General features: G+C 35.2%; 1 protein-coding gene across 2 annotated transcripts in view; it reads left to right on the forward strand.

The window, feature by feature from the left end:
* The first annotated feature begins 7,937 nt into the window (after nt 1-7,937).
* LOC114353651 (uncharacterized) overlaps nt 7,938-20,382 on the forward strand; it is a 110,195-nt gene continuing 97,750 nt past the window's right edge. The window contains exons 1-2 of one of the 2 annotated variants that reach the window (XM_028305713.1): nt 7,938-8,304; nt 18,607-19,089. In XM_028305713.1, the coding sequence (XP_028161514.1) occupies nt 18,986-19,089 (104 nt within the window). In that variant the 5' untranslated portion in view covers nt 7,938-8,304; nt 18,607-18,985. The remainder of the gene's footprint in view (nt 8,305-18,606; nt 19,090-20,382) is intronic. The other variant, XM_028305714.1, reaches the window with a different exon arrangement.

Here is a 20,382-nt window from a genome sequence, read left to right on the forward strand (position 1 = left end):
GTCGTAGTAATTTATTGGGCTACGAAATTTGAGACACGTAGCTTTATCTTGAAAGTTTCCGTAGTAAACAATTTTGCTTTCATAATATATTTTTTTATGCATAACAAGGCAGGTATTTGACCACAATCGCACCTGATGTTAAGTGGGATGCAGTCTAGGATGGTACATATCTGCCCTGTATGTGCCTATTCACTCTCGCCTTGAAGAGGCCCGGATTATAGTTTTTGGGAAAGACAGCAGCAGGCAACGAATTCCAGTCCCTAGCTGTTCGCATTATAAAAGAGTCATCGAAACGCTTAGTGCGAGCTGGTGGAATGTCAACAATATAGGGATGGTACGCTAACCTGCGTCTGGTTCCCCGATGATGGAAGGGCTGGTGGAATTAATTCGTGTAAATCAAAGAATTAAAAAAAAAGTTATATCTATACATAATAAACTATCGTCGGTTAAGTTCTATCACCACGTAAGTAATTTTTTGGCGGTTTTGACATTTTGATGCCATTTGCTAGAGAATAGAAAGACGCGTCGCTTCGTACAATCTCCTGAAAAGTTGCTAAAACTGACTTACGTGGGTATAGAACTTAAACGACGCTATGTATAATTACGAGTAACATCGACTAACATGTAAAAGAGCCAGGGACCTGTGTACGAAAGTGAAGTCAAGTAAACCTAGACGGTCATTAAAACTTAAGGGGCAAGTACTGACTCGTCGAGCGAATCCGAAGGCACAGCTAGGTCCATAAAAATAATGTCAATTATAAATAATATTTCTGCAGCTAGGGTTCCTTATGTGCGGTGCAAAGTTTAATATTACAAGCTTTTTATTACTTTCACATGTCTGGTGTCTGTCGTCAAATCTTGCAACTTAAAATTGACCCACTTCCCGGTTTCCTATTGAGCTGAAATTTTGCATACATGTGTAAGTCCGATGACAATGCAATATTATGGTACCATTGAGCTGGTCTGATGATGGAGTCGGGAGGTGGCCATAGGAACTCCTAAACAAAACGGCGGAAACTCATCGAGTTTGGGTTCGTTGGATTTGTCTTTTCGAGCACTTTAGTGTTAGATAACGTCCAGGGTCCTGAGATTAAGATATAACTAAAAAGTGTAAAATAAAATTATAATAAAAATAAACTTTTTAAAAACAAGCTTTTATTCTGAATTTCGAAAGCTTGTAGCGCAAACAGAGAAAAAGAGGAATAAATTCCATGCGCGATACAAACTTTCGAAATTCAGAATAAAAGCTTGTTTTTAAAAAGTTTATTTTTATTATAAATTTTTTAAGAATGTTTTTAACTTAAAAGTTTTTGTCATGATAGGTACCTACTACTGTCTGAAAAATAGTTGCAACTCTTTAACGATATTTAAGAACATAATTAAAATAGTTGGTATTTTGTATAACAAGGAGTAAAGGTAAGATGTCATAATTAAATAGTAAGTAGTAGATAAATCATAATCATAGGCAAAATCCAATGAAGTGACATGTTTTTCTGGGGCGTTATAACTATGAGTTAAACTTTTTTTTGAGATAAACAATATGGAAAGTAAATAAAATTGAGTAAAATTATACACAACATATTGGGAAACTATCATATTCAAATATCAGATAATACATAAAATAAACATACCTAGGTACTTCTAAATTTGTTTCTTTTAACCGTATCTACTTATACCTAATGATGTAGATAGATTTAAACCTTAAAGATGTACCTACCTACGATTCGGACTTTCCCTTTTCCACCGCGGAACCTTAGCGCGGTTGATTTTGGCGTGGAACTGGCTGTAAATAATACAGCGAACGATCTTTTTATCAAGATCTTTTAGTTAAGTGGCCTGTCGCGGCCAGCGTATCGGATTTCTGTTTATAGCTACTGCAGAAGCCGAGTGAGATGTCCCAAGATCAGATCCCGGATAAGACAAAAGCATTATCAAGCCAGTTGTTTGGTTGTGTACTTAGGATGTTTTCCTCGCGGTTTTCTTTTGCAGTTTATGATTCATGGTTGTGTTTAAATGGACTTGTTTAGATGGAGTTTTAAATCGATGCATGAGTTAAGTAGTCATGGAACATCATTAAGTTTTCGTTTCGATTTTCCTTTCGATGATTCGATAGCTACGATTAAAAATCCTTTTGTTAAACGTAACCATCACTATCAATAGGAAAAATTGGCAATAAAGGCCCTCGCCCACGGCGACGCCGCGACGTTTTCTAGCGATGGAGCCGCGCTGCTGCATGCTGTAGCGCGGTAGTAGCGCCACGTAGCGCGTTGGCATCACTTCTAAAGTGCGTTGCAAATGCGATTAACGTGCGTTAGCAGCGATGCTTTCGCTCGTTTACGAAACGCGCACAAAAAGTCGCCGTGGGCGAGGGCCCTAACAGTTTCAGAGATAAAAATAGGCACAATTTATTACGTAGGTCATCATCACCATTTCAGCCACAGGTCGTCCACTGCTGAACATAGGCCTTCCCCCAATGACTTCCACATCGCACGGTTGGTTGCGGCCTGCATCCAGCGCCTTCCTGCTACCTTTATCAGGTCGTTGTAAATATGAAATTTTTGTAAATTACTAAATTTACAAAAATGTTACATTATAATAGTACATAGAACTGATGTTGTAAGTCTAAGATAGTTTCATTCATATAGTTAAATTAAAAAGCTAATGTGAGATGTCAATAAGTAAACCGTTTTACCATAGAACCATACTTAAATGCAAGTGTACGTCTCATTTTTATGTCTCTCTCGTGTCTATGTTCTCATTTCTCACTCGCTCATAGTATCCAGTTAGAAAACAATTCGTTGCACTTCTTTGAACGCTTGAATGGTTAAGGAGCCAGACTGAATAACGGCCTAAAAACAAACAAGCAGCAATTGTTTTACATCGATGTTACTCATCTGCTAACAAGGATGGCCTGAGCTCATTCATGAGGCACAGTGGGTGCAATTCTTACCTTTATAACAAAGGAGCAAGCATTGTAAGTATTTGGAAACCTTGTTGAATTGGGTGCTATGCAGGTGAGGATAAAAGTGAAAAGTCACAGTTAGACGCATTTACGTTGTTTGGAACAATTTCTGTAACTTGTTTAAATCTTTCAATGGTAACGTCATTGGGTGATTGTTATTGTGTTGAAAGAGAACAAAATGATTGTTTGCGCTACTGGATTGTAATGAAATCAATGGTTACGGTTTCGGATTTTTCGGATTTTGGTGGGAGCAAATGTTGGTGTGAGGCCACTTTATGTCTATTATGTTAAAAGCGAACGCTATATTTATTCTAGTTGTTTCTTAGGTTGGATGTCGAGTTTTTATTTTAGGTAAAAAATATATTTAAACTTCAAGTTTTATGAAAAGTGCATTATCATTATCAACATTCATCATTTTAGCTAAATTTACAGGACGTCTACTGCTGAACACAGGCTTCCCACAGTTTAAATCTGTCTATTATTCTACTATTTTAATTTATGCATTGTATAATATCCTCGTATGTATAAGTATATTATTACCAGCACAGATAGAAATCGAACCGATACCTAAAGCTGTAAGCACGATATTTGTGGGTGAAAATTACTTCAAACGAATGATACTGAGGTACACCCTGCTCGGTCGTAACAGCTTCATTAGTACCTGAATAAAGCCACAATGTCTACACCTAAGTGCAAATAAAGTGCCCCCATGGGTTTTTTCTTATATTTTTATGCGATTTTAAAATGCAGAGATATTTAAGAGTGACCGTATATTTATTCTAGTTCACTTAGTTGCTGCCTGCTGCTGTCTTTTCCGAACATTATAATCTGGGCATTTTCAAGGCGAGAATGAATATTGAATAGGCACTCTACATGGCAGATAACCATCCTAGACTGCGTCTACCTTCTGGCGATTTTTGTCCAGTTTTGTTGTTAAGATAAATTAATAAAATTCTCTCGTTAAATACGAGAATGAATATTGAATAGGCACTCTACATGGCAGATAACCATCCTAGACTGCGTCTACCTTCTGGCGATTTTTGTCCAGTTTTGTTGTTAAGATAAATTAATAAAATTCTCTCGTATTTAATTAATAAATAATTTTAATATTAATAAAAAAAACTATAAGTACGATTCACTTTCTCATTCAAGTTCTATTACTCACTTGGTCGTTCACTTAATTGTAATTCGAGCACCGGGCAGTCAGTCGCTATCCAACCTTTGCCGTGAACGGACGTTTCGAGAGAAGTTTGTGAAGTGTTTTAAAGTGTTTAGTGGTGGAAATAATTACTGTTCGCGAAAGCCAAGGTAAGTTTTTTTTAATATAGCATAAGGAATCTTGTGTTTATAAAAAGTAAATACTTATTATTTACACCCTAGTTGCTTTACTCGTAATTTTATTTTTCTGTTCTCATTTTAGTGTTCTATTTCTTTGTCCCGAAGTGTAGGTACACTATTGTTCTATACGGTAACAGCGCTGAAGTGCGGCCTATCCGGGCGCCGAGTTGTAAACGACGCCATAGCGTGTCCCACTCCTGCGCTCCTTGTGTCCTTACGATATTGCCTTTCTAACTGGGTTAGTATACACCCGAGGTATTGTAACGTAGGATGTGTGAAGTCGTGTAATGAATTGAAAGTACGCTATCAGTTAGGTGGTTATTTGAATANTTTTAATAAAATTTTTTCGTTGTGAGTTGACCTATAGTAAAAGTATGTTAATTTAGAACTAAAAATCTCTACTTAAAGTTATTGACTCTACACTTTATGGTGCTATTTTTTTATTAATTTCATCAAACTATCCATTACATTCAGTAAGCAAAAAAAAACATTTTTTTTTAAAACTAAGCTTTTAAAAAATGCAAATAAAAACAAACATTTTTATTGCCAGCAAGTTTACTGCACTGAATACAAAGTTTGAGGTACAGTCGACGGCACACACATTATAGCATCTTACATTGCATAGGTGTTATTTTGCAACAAACTTGTAGGTACAGTCGGATGTGGTGTACTGTACATTGTTCAGCGACAATACAGCACAGTTGTAAACAGACTGTAAGCGTTGTCCTGGCTCTTCCTGCGTCCTGTTCAGTGGAGATACCGGCTTTGCTGCGAACTGGGTTAACGCTTAGAGTCCTGCATTTTGTTTTGAATTCATACAGGGTGGTTAGAATGCTTTGTTAAATAAAATAATGTAATAAGGACTAATATTTATCAGTGACTCAGGAGCAATAGCGTAACAAGTAAACAAACCGATGCAATTTTTTTTAAATTTATTAATATTAGGTAATATCAGTTATCATAGCCCATATTACAGTACGGCATCACACAAAAAAGAACAATAATACTAACATGAAATAAAATATAAAATGCAGTAAAATTAAAAAAAAAAATAGTTGAATACCGCTTGTAATTCAAGCATTAGATCCATATTAAAGTATGTGAGGAGGCATCTGCGAGTATTAGGATTACTCACCTACCTATTTATTTTGTTCTACCTAAATGTGGTTTATTTGTTTAGTTATTTTAATTAACCATAATTGTAACCTTTAATCATCAGCACAATTTGACAGTAATTACTGAATTAAGTACCAAAGTTTTCCTTTTCATTGATTCGCTTGAATCAGATTTAATTTCCACAAATAATGAATCAGTTTTCCTTAAGCTAAATTTGCCTNTTTGAATAAAATCCTACATGACTTAAAAATAAAAATCTTATTATCAATTTTAGATAACATTATAGAAAGCGCCATAGTTTGTATTAGCACATTTTTTCGTTGTGAGTTGACCTATAGTAAAAGTATGTTAATTTAGAATTAAAAATCTCGACTTAAAATTATTGTCTCTACACTTTATGGTCCTATTTTTTTATTAATTTCATCAAACTATCCATTACATTCAGTGAGCATAAAAAGTATTTTTTATTAAAAAAATCTAAGCTTTTAAAAAATGCAAATAAAAACAAACATTTTTATTGCCAGCAAGTGTACTGCACTGAATACAAAGTTTGAGGTACAGTCGACGGCACACACATTATAGCATCTCACATAGTAATAGGTGTTATTTTGCAACAAACTTGCACAGTCGGATGTGGTGTACTGTACATTGTTCAGCGACAATACAGCACAGTTGTAAACAGACTGTAAGCGTTGTCCTGACTCTTCCTGCGTCCTGTTCAGTGGAGATACCGGCTTTGCTGCGAACTGGGTTAACGCTTAGAGTCCTGCATTTTGTTTTGAATTCATACAGGGTGGTTAGAATGCTTCGAAATTTATTTATCAAAAGCGACTCAGAAGTAAGTGTAAGTTAGTGTAACAAGCAACCAGACCGTTACATTTACTAAATTTTTATTGAAAATGAACTAGCACGGCCCATAATCCTGTATAAAAAGAACTACTATACTACTAACATGAAATAAAATTTACTACAGTATTATTCACAAAATTCAGGCATTAGATCCTGTTTTTACTTTATTAGTATGGAAGTAGGCATCTGTGAGTATTAATTACTCACCTATTTATTTTGTTACCTAAATGTGGTTTATTTGTAAAGCTATTTTAATTAACCATAATTGTAACCTTTAATCATTAGCACAATTTGACAGTAATTACTGAATTAAGTACCAAAGTTTTCCTTTACATTGATTCGCTTGAATCAAATTTAATTTCCACAAATAATTAATTAGTTTTCCTTAAGCTACATTTGCCTAATTAATTGACTTTCAGGAGGTAGGTAGATAGGTACCATCAATTTATGGCGAGTAACAGTTACTTGGTTCATTAATAAATAATTCAGTTCGAAAAACAATAATAAGGTAATGACTAGAAGTTAAACAAAATTTAGGAATTACAAATGTTCTTCTTGAAACTTTACTTCTTAGCTATTTAAATTCACGCGGCAAAATCAGTTGCTGTCAATGAAATAAAAACCCCTTTCAAAATGTTGATAATAATTTGTTCAATATAAACCATACCTTCCTTCCATCATCGGGGAACCAGTCGCAGGTTAGCGTACCATCCCTATATTGTTGACATTCCACCAGCTCGCACTAAGCGTTTCGATGACTCTTTTATAATGCGAACAGCTAGGGACTGGAATTCGTTGCCTGCTGCTGTCTTTCCCGAAAACTATAATCCGGGCCTCTTCAAGGCGAGAGTGAATAAGCACTTACAGGGCAGATATGTACCATCCTAGACTGCATCCCACTTAACATCAGGTGCGATTGTGGTCAAATACAGTAGGACGCCGATTATCCGAACGCCGATTAACCGAATCGCCAATTATCCGAATCGGTCCTAAGCTTAATATAAAAAATTAAAACCCAAGTATTTTTTGTTTTCTATTGGTGTAACAAGTTGGAACTCGCAGGAGTCTAGATATATTTCAACTGAGCGACTTGTAGAACTGTAAACACAGTTATTAAAGTTTATTCTATGTGTGACAGTTCGTTTTTAACATGCTTTTTCTTTATTACCAGTCTATGTCCGATTATCCGAATTTTCGATTATCCGAATCGACCCCGGTCCCAATTAATTCGGATAATCGGCGTTCTACTGTACCTGCCTTGTTATGCATTAAAAAAAAACAGTATTCTGTTACCCACTATTTTTACCTGTACACAATTTGCAATTGAATAGGGCCAATTTTTCAAAATGACAACGCACTTCCGATAGTGCGAATTTGAATATCGCAATAACAATGTCGTACGCACCACAATGGAATACACACACATATTCATCCGCTGTCGCTCTATTTCCCACCCCTAACTCATTCAGACTAATCGCCGCGATTATTCAACAAAAAAAAAATCTAAAATAAACACCATAAAAATTATTAACACGTAAGTATACAGGGTTGTTAAATAATATCCAGAAAAATTACTCATAGTGCTAAATACAGTGAATTATGTGTTCCTGGATGCGTCACTCGTCGCCCGAGCTGTAGGGCGACCGGTCGGGGCGAAAGTCGAGTCCGGCCATACAGTTGGGCCGCGCCGGTACCACGCCACAGTCTCATCTAAGCCTCAGCTATATGCGCACATCCTCCCCATAATAGCCGAATTCCACTCGTCCGGGACCCACGCGCGAAGGTGCGACGCGACCGCGAAACTCGAATCGCGAATACGAATTTTTAAACGTCGAACATTTTTATTTTTTTTCGAAACTGTCAGAAAAGTTGCAGTTGGCGGCAAACGGTAAAGTTGTGTGTTGTGTAAAGTGCATTTAGACGTTGAGCTTGCTAAGATTTTTGTGTGCTATCTCGATGTGCCGAAAGATTCTGTTGTGAAGTGTATTTTTATTTTGTGCTCGTATTTTCATTTGGATTATTTTGCTCCGGAATTTTTGGTTGGTTATTTTTTATTTCTTTTTATTTTTTATTTCTATTTGAAGATGAGTTGAAGCTTAGGGATAACGGTATTTTGTCCACGTTACATGTATGAGGAAAATGAAGTGGCAAGAAAACTGGGAGAGATTATCGTCGCTTCGTTAATATGCTTTGATAAAGTTCCGCTACTTCCTCGATAAAGTTGTTAGTTGGGAATAAAAGAATGAAATGCGACGTTGTATTTATATGTGTTGGAATTTTTCGAGAGTAATCAATGTTGAGCGCGGTTTCAGTTTAATGTGATCAGTGTCCATCAATTTCATTGCGTCGGCAAATGCGATCGCTTTGTATTAACGCGCGCCCACTTAGGCCACACTTGTTCGGACTCGCGGCACTGCTTGCAATAGAAATTACATTCAATAGAGATTAAACAAATACTGAATTCTTTATGAAAAATCGGATTGATTTCGGACCATAATATTAAATTTATTATTCGATGACAAAAAGTAATTTAATTCGTAATCGTACTTATTCAATTTTAAATTGCTTATGATTTTTGATTTATTTATAAACCTTATAATGTATCAATTTAACTCGGTATTAGAATTCTTATTTATTTATTGATAAACCAATTTAAGAAGTAGTTTGCTGCATTAAATCAATTTATGATTGCGTTAAAGTGAAAATTTAAATTATTGGTCACATCGCACTACCTACTATAATTTTTTAAAACTTTTATGTTTAATGTAAAAGTGAAAAGATTTTAGACTGCCGTTTTTTAAAAATACGATGTAATATTTTGTCGTCCAAATGAACTGTATTAAATGCTTAAAAACACTAATCTAATGGAAATGAATTTGAAACTGCTAAAAAGTAAATTTCACATCTTACAGTGACAAAATGTTTGGACCAATCTAGAATTTTCTTGCTAGCTACGAATACACCCTTCGGCCAACTTCTACTTATTACTAAAAATAAGTTTCTGTTAGAAAACATGCTAGTAAGACAATTTCATTAACCAGTACAAAAATAATGGGCTTTTGCAAAATAGTATTTTATTTTTAAGATTGATAAATCACTTAAACGTTAGCTCTAGAATCATATTTTTCAACGTACAGACAATCTACACAAATTTTGCTATATGTATCGACGGGCGCCAGAAGGCGGGTATTAAAGATTAATTTCTAATAGCAACGCGTTAGAAGTGCTCATTCACGTAATAAAATTAATATTAAAATATGTAACAGAGTATACTTTTCACGTCGACACTAGTAAGGTGGTCGGTGGAATTTCATAATATTGGTAGGAGAATATTTTTAACTAGGTAATACAAACTTCATAATATTGGTAGGAGAGAAGTAACTCAATTAAAGTTTACGTAATGTTTTTGATATAAAGATAAAAAGTTAAAAATTAAAGAAGTTTTTAAAGTTTATTGATAAATAAAAAAAAAATCCCTTGTCATTTTAAGGATTCAGGTAAGTATTATAATATCAATACTCAATAATTTCTGCTTAGACATTACCTACCTACTTGCTTGTGTTATTAGAGACTTATATTTTGTAGAAATTTAGGTGAAAAGATGATGATGATGGTCCAAAAAACCTTGATTCAATTTTGTTTATAAATGAGTAACAGTAGTTTCACTGATGGGGTAAAAATGTACATTTTAATTAAACTACTGATACCCATTTGATTTCAATTGATTCTGGGTTTTTATCCATAAATATATGGGCCTTCTTTTAATTCAATTCTTATTGGGACTCAAAAATTCGAAAAAATTCCAAAATTCTTTTTAACAGTTGGGAATGAGTTATTTTCATGAATGATAGGACCAAATCGCTTAAAATTTGTCGATATAATAGTTGCCTATTTAACTAGCTACATATTGCAGAATCTAATGAAAAATTGGTTTTAACCGCCCCGCTTAGTGGTAAGAGAAGTACTTAAGTTCGGATTATTGTCCCAGTTGGGACACAATGACACAAACAAACAAACTCTTCAGTTTTATAATATTAGTATAGATAGTACCTACTTTTAATATAAAATGAACCCATATCTTTTTCGAACATGATTGTATCATACATATACGAGTATTAAGTAACCTAAGTAAATCGATGAAATACACGGTAAATTAATACTATAGAATTGAATTGCAATTTTATTATACAACTGTTTGTTTTCTAAAATAAAATACAATATTAGGTACTGGGATAAGACTCTGAACTTGTGAGTCAAGAGAGTTCATGTAAGATTTTTCACCTCCCTGAAAATCACTCTACAACAAATTTTTATTTTTTTATTCCTTCTGAAATTCTGGGGAATGTGCGTGTATGTTACTGTTACCATCTAGCCCATCTAAACTTTTTAGTTATAGAATACAAAAATTACCAAGATATGAAAAAAACTAATTTTTACATATTTTTGATACACATAGGTGGCTTTATATTGATTTTCAAGTGCCCAATTTTTTTTCCATTAATTGCAATTAATTGTTTCATACAATTTACTACAAAAAATTATATATTATTGTTACGATTTAGGCAGTGTTATAGCTAGGAAGCGGTCCCTCCTACCTACCCGAAGAAAACAGTTGTTTATATCATAGTACGCACCAGATTTACAACTCACAAAATTTTACGTTATAACATGGCATCTTGAAAACATCTACGTTTACTAAGTCGCGTTATGGCGAGTAAAACCATAGTATTTTATAGCTGCAATCCGTAGGGGAGGATGCATTATTATTAAGTTACGTCTCACAGAATGCACCTCCAGAATAATATCAAAGTTGTTTTCTCGTATGTCCTAAAGAATAGTGTTATTGACTTTTACAAAATAACTTTTGGAATAACAACCCCGTCGCAGTCGCAGTTCCACCGTATCTTCATTGTAAAGTTGGGAACTTTGGAAGTATAAGCATTCGGTTTAAAATAGATACGTCTCCGAACTACCTTTAAGAAACAACAGTTTTGCCAAAACGTTCGGACTTTTGTACTCTGAAATACCGTTTAAGTCCAGATTATAGTGAGGTAAAGGTTTGAGAAGAAAGTTTTGTTGGCGTTCGGAAATACGCGATATTTTTGTCAAACATTTCAAAGATACGACTATAGTTTTTGTGAATCATTGTAGTGGTAAATTCTGATTACCCAATCACTTTTTTGATATATTGAGGGACAATAGAGTTGGTAAAAAAGTGATGCTTGAGGTTTCTAATACCTACTATACAAAAACTATGGAGAATCGCATTTTGACATTTGTACTATTTAGGCTGAGTTGCACCTTATTTTAACCGTAACAATAACAATGACCGTTGCTTTTATATGGAGTTTGACAGATTTTTGACGTTTGTCAAAGTTTAAGTAATATGTGGTAATATGGTGCAACTCAGCCTTAAAAATATGGTGTCAACTGCCCCATATCATACAAAGGAGATACATTGGACTTTCCCAGTTTATTTTCCTCCAGTCTTCAGGTCATTGCATCACGCAGTCTTATTGCATAGGTACATACATTAAGTGCACCCAGACATCGTCTTCGTAATGGAAACGCAATTCCAATAAAGCACTTGAAGTCCCCGGTTCCTTTTTCGTCAATAAATTTGGCTAGACCATTGTAATGTATGGGGAGAGACATTACGGGTAATTTATTGTCTGTGCATGCTATTCCTAGTTTATTAAAGATAAGTTTATTCATGTGTGAGATCTAGACTGATGGAATATAAATAGTTTTCTTTTTATATTTTGGACTGGAACCACTGATGTGACGGTCTTGTTTTTGGTAGACTTTCGTTTTCGTGGGAAATTTTGTACAGACGACGGCACGTCAACGTATCCACTGCGGGTTCTTGTGGAGTTTTAATAGGGGCGAGTTTGCAACAAAAAAGGGTAGCCTGATGTGCTGTCGTGTGTACTTTAGGACGTAATCGATCTCAAATTGAATCTTAATCGTGATTTTAGTTTCATGATCTTCGTTACGTCCTAATTACTTATAGAAAGGGCCTAGTTAACTCTTCCACTCAGTGTACGTCGTAACGTATTTTTAATTAGTATAAGAATGTGGACATAAATGATATGGATGAATAATAAGGATATTTAACAGTTTTCATAGCAACATAGGTCCAAGATATTTTGTATAATTTAGCTCACCCAATCCATCATTCGCTTTTTCATAGTTTTCAGTAGTAACATGCAACTGTAGAAAATATTGCAACGTCAGTTTACACTTAACCGTTTCGTTGAGGGTGATAAAAGATAAGAATGAAACTGCATATCAACGCAAAATTCTGGTTACTGCTTAGTAGCTACAAAGATAACAACACAGTGAGCATTTTGTGAAAAGATCCGATTATATGATAAGAAAAATAGTAAATAAAACATTAATCTTAAGAATTGAATTCAATTGTCCAAAATGCGTCCAATTCATATCTACCCATAAGATCTACTTTCGGCAATCACAAGATATGAAGACTGCACTGTACAGTTTCCATTAGATTGTATGTTACTGTCAATTGCAAATATCAGTTACGCCGTGTTTGTCGATTAATCTTGTTGACTGCAGTTATGTCGCGAACTTTTACGTCCAAATGTCAGTTCCTAAACTAGTGATATATGGCAAGTTTGAAATTTTTCGCCGTGTATAGATGGCGCCGTGGAATAGAGAGTCCGCACACTATGCGTTTCGTTGCGACGACGCAAGTGCATTCGTTCAGCGAATTGGCGTGTCGTTGTATGACAAATTACGCATTACAACTTTAGTCTGTAGATTAGTCGCAAATGTGTGTCCGCCCTAAGCAAGCGTAGTTTGTGCGTGCATTTCGTTTGATTAATAAGAAATGAGAGCTGCATTGATTAGTTTGATATCTAGTAGGTACTTTGATACTTTGGGAGCAATATATTTTTGGAAGGATGTATGTGTTTCGCAATAGAACTTTCGATCGGTAAATTGTAGCACTTCTGTTTTGAAGATTTTTGCAATAATAAGTGATATTGTAGATAGAGATCTAAAGTTAGATGAAGAAGTTAATAGCCGCATGCCTGACTGGGGGCGATTCATTAAGGAATTGACTAAAAAGAAAGGGTTACGATTTTACTTCTCAACTATAGGGACTAACTTGAGAGAAGGATGGAGTCAATAAAAATAATAATTGTAAATTCTAATCTATACCTACTCAAAAATAGCCCATGATTTTAAATGTGCCTCAATGAGTTCCTGACCGAATTATGACCGTATAAATATTAATTAAACCATGAGTCAGTAGTATTGACATGTTTTGATCCGTCCAGACGGGACCACCCACTGGGCGGTTTTATGCCAATGCAAATTCGATTAGCATATTAATTTAGTATATTTGTTTAAGTGCGAAAGGTTTAATTTAAGTAGCGATATCGGATCGCGTTTCCAGCTGGGCTATTGGAATATTATGAAGGAGTTTTTGAATTTCCTTTTTTGATTTTTTCAATATTGAATTTTGATCAAATTATGAAAATGTCACTTTAAGGTAAATTGGGTAGGTATATGCCAAAATTTTGTTTGGAAAATTAATAGAAAACATCTGATTAGGTAGTAACACAAAATATTAATTTACTAAGGCTGAGATGTACCACCTAACTTTGACCGTAACTGTAATGGTAATCGGTGCGTTTTGTATGAAGTTTGACAGATTTTTGACGTTTGTCAAATTTAAAGTAAGATGGTGCAACCCAGCCTTATTCTCTTGCGGGATTGAGGGGTTTGAGTTAATTATCAACTAATCAAGCACCTAAGTATAAACAATAAAAAAAGTTACGTATAATCTCGATGTATTTTAAAACTAATTAATTTAATTGTCAGTAACCGTAACCGTAAAAATGAAGTTTTCAAACTGCAAGTTTTGCTTTCATTGAAAAATTTATTCAATATTGAGCATGAATATAAGCAGCAGGTAGATTTAACTCAAAAACTGCTTAAAAGGAAACAAAATTCGAAATCCAAAATCTTTTGACCAAAGTGAAGGCAAACTAACTGCGAATCGGAAATAACAATAACATTACGCGAATTATCGTACAACTGCGCAGGAGTGTCTTGGATAAAGTAGAACTGTATTACAAGCCAATAGGGTTCATAATTAACCTGTAATGTAGCTGATTGTACCACAGTTATGCAGCTACGTGTTTACCATCCAAAACTGCCAAAAACCTCTCAAAAAGTAAAACAACACCTTTCAAAATTTCAAGTCCTTGTTCGGATACAAAATAACATATTTTTGCAATTTCATCTCAACAAATAAGGTCGCTCGGACTTCCTACTCGGTTTTAAAAGGTTAATAGTTATGAGGGATTGTATAGTGACAACGTGATTTTGTCGATAAAATAGATGCGAGATCAGATAACCAATAATATTGAATATCAATGTTGTTGGTTTTGGTAAAATACTGCAGTTACAAATATAGATAACCGTTATTTCTCAATAATAATAAATATTAAGATTAGAAAAACAAAGATCGGTAAAAACTTCTTCGGTCTTACTTCTAAAAGAGTTTTTTTCCTTACATGCAGTAGGTAGAGGAGAATGAACTAAACTAAGGCTAGTGCGTTTTGAATAATACACTTTTTAATTTAATCAAATTCAAACACAATTTTCTGTGTCGCTACCTAACTGTAATTTATTGAATAACTCAGCTGTGAATAACTTTTTACGCTAATTGATTTCGGAACGAATCTCCATTAGCTGCTAATGAGAGAGGAGCCACGATTTCACGGCTCACCTCGGTGCGTCTTTCCATTCTATACATAGCCAGAACGCAAGGGTGTGAAACTAATCGAGTATAGTTTGGATGTGACTTTTTTTACTAAGCTCCTCCAAACTATACACGACTAGTACGCATACGCTGCGTACTGCTCGCGTATAGTTTGTAGTGACTGAGGTCAATTATCTTACTCCAAAATATACATCGTCAGTACGCATACGGACTAATCATGTATGTATTGTAATATGTTCGCGATTACAATAATAATAATAATAAATTTTTATTTCAGAAATAATATTTTCCATAGTGGGTTAGTAGTTACAGGTGTACTTANTTACAATAAGTAATTGGAAGAAAAAAAATTCTATAAAAAATTAAAAAAAAATCTCAAAATTTTTTTTACCTCTTTTTTGTCGATAAAAATAGGTCTAGTTTCATCTATTTTCATATGTACACTTTAACGTGACTCACACTGTATATTTTAAAACTAATTAATTTAATTGTCAGTAACCGTAACCGTAAAAATGTATTATTTATGTATTTATTTATTTATATGGCATACCAACAACATATATATTATACTCTTATGATTAACATTTATGAACATAACATTTCTGATATATATGTCACTTAAGGGTAAGCACAACAAACAAAAAAAAAAAACTAATAATAACAAGAAAAAAAGCGTGCCCTACATCGCAGAACTTAAGTGCTTATGCAATTTATCTTTAAATTTAGGGTGCTTATCGTAAAATACATCTAAATCCCGAACCTAAAAATGAAGTTTTCAAACTGCAAGTTTTGCTTTTATTGAAAAATTTATTCATCATTGAGTATGAATATTGCAGCAGGTAGTTTTAACTCAAAAACTGCTTAAAAGGAAACAAAATTCGAAATCCAAAATCTTTTGACCAAAGTGAAGGCAAACTAACTGCGAATCGGAAATAACAATAACATTACGCGAATTATCGAAAAACTGCGCAGGAGTGTTTTGGATAAAGTAGAACTGTATTACAAGCTAATAAGGTTCAAAATTTAACTGTAATTCAGTTTATTGTACCACAGTTATGCAGCTACGTGTTTACCATCCAAAACTGCCAAAAACCACTCAAAAAGTAAAACAACACCTTTCAAAATTTCAAGTCCTTGTTCGGATACAAAATAACATATTTTTGCAATTTCATCTCAACAAATAAGGTCGCTCGGACTTCCTACTCGATTTTAAAAGGTTAATAGTTATGAGGGATTGTATAGTGACAACGTGATTTTGTCGATAAAATAGATGCGAGATCAGATAACCAATAATATTGAATATCAATGTTGTTGGTTTTGGTAAAATACTGCAATTACAAATATAGATAACCGTTATTTCTCAATAATAATAAATATTAAGATGAGAAAAACAAACATCGGTGAAAACTTCTTTGGTCTTACTTCTAAAAGAGTTTTTTTCCTTACAGTAGGTAGAGTAGAATGAACTAAGGCTAGTGCGTTTTGAATAATACACTTTAATTTAATCAAATTCAAACACAATTTCTGTGTCGCTACCTAACTGTAATTTAATAAATAACTCAACTGTGAATAACTTTTTACGCTAATTGATTTCGGAACGAATCTCCATTAGCTGCTAATGAGAGAGGAGCCACGATTTCACGGCTCACCTCGGTAACGTTAGCCCAAAGACATGTGTAGTTAAATTTAAATGAGCCAAACAGTTGCCTGCGACAATAGGAAGAGAATGCGAGTAGTGTTGTCGACATTTGATATCGATTCATCTAAAATTATCCTAATAAAGAATGATCGATCACAATTAGTTGGTATTGTGAAACCCATCAATCTAAAATTTTTGAATAAATATGTAGTGTAAAAAAATCGAAGTGGTCGAAAGCAATCACAGTAAAATGGGACTCTCCAACAGTAATTTGAAACTGCGTCTCCATAATCGTTTTCATGTTCGATGTACCGATCGATAATATCGATTCTCAGTCGATTTCGGGCATCACTACAAAAGACTGCGTGCGTCTAATCGTTCGGCAAACACCGCGACGGAACGCTGGCGGTGTGGTCTGCAGCCACAAGTGTGAGAAATATTACGAGGATTAAGAGAAGCTGGATGTGGCAGGAAATTCAAGCTCGCTCTATGCCTGGAATTCCAATGCCACTCGAGTTTCTTTGAACCTCGTGTTTGACAAAGTCAACATGACGTTAGTCATGATAAACATCGTATTTGCTATTTTTATCTATAACACAAGTTTCTGTAAAAAAGCTTTAGGATTTTATCAAATAACTAGTTTTTCCAAAGTATTTGCAAGCAAAAGATTCTGTTTATTTCATAAATTCTGAAAGTTGAACTTCAATAAATGAATGCTCTCTGAAATCCTAAACACACCTGTCACATTAGTATAATAATGTGACTTTATACATGTACTGTCAGCCTGGATCCAGATCCAGACTCCAGAGTCCAGACTCTTCTGCGAATTGTGTGATTTTTTCCGAGATCTTGACTTTTTATGAAGTACCTACGTCAACAAAACCGCTTCTAGTTGCGAAATGCGCGCGTTTGCGTCTTCAAAAGTACCTGGGATCCGCACTCAGGACCTTAACCTTTATTTATGTACACTTGGACAGAAATCACCCTTTGCGTCGTCCGCGCCCGCTCCGCGCAAGCGCACAAGAAAGCATTCAAAATGATTTATTGTAAATGGTTTTCTACTTTGTTGGCTAAAATAATAACGCAGCGCCCGGATTGCTGTTCTAAATTCGATATTTTATTGTTACTTTTTTCTTTGCCACACCGATACGTGCTTCTTCGAAAAATTTAATTTGCAGACCCTCTGCTAGCCCATTAGAGTCATGAATGAGTCAGCAATATGGTGATTAGCGGCCGAAACGAAAATTGCAGAAGTCATTAATTAACGCTAAAGAGTTACCTTAGGAATAGTCGTTAAAGTAGCAGCTAAAGACGGCCGAGTTGAATGAGATATCGACAATGCAAATAATAAAAACGTTAAAGGCACAGTAGAGCTTGCGGGTGGCTTTGTGTGCACGCACAATGGCCGACACGTCGAGGCGATTGACGCTTTAACTCCGGAGGTGTCACAAGAATTAGTGGCCCATTATTGCTCCGTAGAAAACGCTGGTCAAGCAGAAAGGAGATAACAATAATTAGCTTGGACGCAACAAAAAGTGACATAAATCCCGCATAATAAGTCCTGCCGAACGCAAAAAACACCGTTTACCTGGATTCCCGATTTTTTGCAGAATCACTGAACGAACGTGGACGATATAATAAACACCTCAATTCCTGGCACGGGCATTGTTTAATGATTTTCTGTTGTGATCTTGCACAATCGTCGGACGGCGTGATTTTTTCGATTTCAACTTGCGAGAAAAATAAAAGTTTTTGTATGTCTTGGTAGCGTTTAAACAAAAGGGGCTCGAGGTTTGTGAAGGTGTGATTTATTTATGACTTTACCTTAAAACCTTTGCTCGCCGACTTTGGGTGGCTTCTAAGATTTCTCGGCGGCTGTTCGCCCCGTGTTTGTGTTCCGATTAAAGCCAATAGCCGATTAACGTTTTGTTTCTTTTGTTGCAGGAACAATATGGAAATGACGCATCTGACCGCTTCACTTCGAGAAGACTGTTAATTCATAACTTTAGACATAAGCCCGCGTTTTAAACAGCCGTTATAAAACAAAGATGCTGGGGTGTGCTCTGAGGAGAGTTGCTTCAGTGTTCCCTTTCGCGCCAAAGGACATTAGCTTCAGCTCGGCTGACGACAGCCGATGCCTAGATAAGTAGATGTTTTAAAGGTAGCACTGTCCAAAAAATTTCGGCCAACAGATCTAAAATTGAAGTTCACAACCTGAAACAAAACTAGTCAAGTTTATAGCAATAGTAAGTTACCAATAGCAGAAGTAGGGAAGAGAACAGAGATATAGTGCGCGCGGTTCTGGAAACGCCACTTCGGTGGTATGCTTTATATTGCCTCTTGGATCGACTGTGCGCTGACTGGTCGCTACGTCACGTGGCTTCCCGGCGCGCGACTGCGGTGCTGGATGCTACTAACTGTATACACGTGAGTACTTTTTTATTTTTCCATGTTTTTCTTATTGTGTTTACATATAATAAGTGTATTATTTGGTGACAATTGAAAACCAGACGAGTAGTCGTTCTTCAGTGGGACAGGGAATGTTTTGAAACAAGCCATATTACATTACATTTATTATCAAGTAATAAAACTTTGGTGTTAATAAATGATTGTTAATACAAAACATTTATGTCACACATATTATTCAGGATTTTACGATGGTATTATTTGCGTAACATCATACTCCTAGTCGACAACTTTAATGACTCTTCCAGTTAATATATTAAGCGTTGGAGATGTAATGTATTTAATGTATTACCAATGTACCAGAGTCATAAAAGATGATACGCAGCCTTTTAGATATTACTCGTATTGGAATTCGGAATGTTAGAATATTCAGTGATTTATACGTGTTTAGAAACGGTTGTTTATGTTATTGAGACGTAAACCTTTTGATAGAGCTCACTATACCTCTTAACTATGATCTAACAAAAAGTCTTGTTATGTCTTCTTCACAATCACAAACGTGTAGATCCTTATGTCTTCACTCGAAAGGCCCTCCGACCTCTGCTTCATGGTCATCAATGTAAAGGGCATAAAACGTGTCTATACGTTCCGTTAAATTCTTCGGGCTGCGCAGGAGTGGCCAGTTACCATTCGATTTACGACTCTCCGTGCTTTTCATTACCCGTTTCTGCCTTTGTAACTCTAAGTGCTTTCGGCAAACGCCACTTTCCTATAATCATCAGCTACGGAAAAGTACTTAAGGGTTATAACTGTGAAAATATTGTTCTTAAATGTCACTGAACTTGTCCTGACGTTTACGCTTCATTTACGGTACTCTATTCTCACGTCTTGGTCAATACTGCAACTTCTGTTATAATAAAAATGCACGATTGTTCAGGGAATTCTGTTTTAACAGACATACAGGTTAAATGAGAACCACCTTATTTGAAGTCGGTTAAAAAAGAAGAAGATCAAGCACACAGACCGCTAGTAGATAATCTTTATATAGGCCCTGCCTACAAATTCTTGCCAGATTAGCAGTAAGTGCTTCTAGATAAATGAAGATAATAGTTCGTTGACTTCGTCGAGTCTTCCTTTTGACCTAATAAGTCGGTCTAGACTTATCAATATTGTTTCACTGTAACCGCGCTGAGCTAACTCAGACATTGGATATTTGGCAACAACACTAAATATTTGTGGACAAGGTTTGTCAAAAACCTCGCGGCAAAGTGTTAAGTCGGCTGGAATGTCACATTATTTAATACAGACCGGCAC

The sequence above is a fragment of the Ostrinia furnacalis genome, unplaced genomic scaffold (genome assembly GCF_004193835.3).
Source record: "Ostrinia furnacalis isolate ACB-3 unplaced genomic scaffold, ASM419383v2 OfSCF1780, whole genome shotgun sequence".
NCBI lineage: Eukaryota > Metazoa > Arthropoda > Insecta > Lepidoptera > Crambidae > Ostrinia > Ostrinia furnacalis.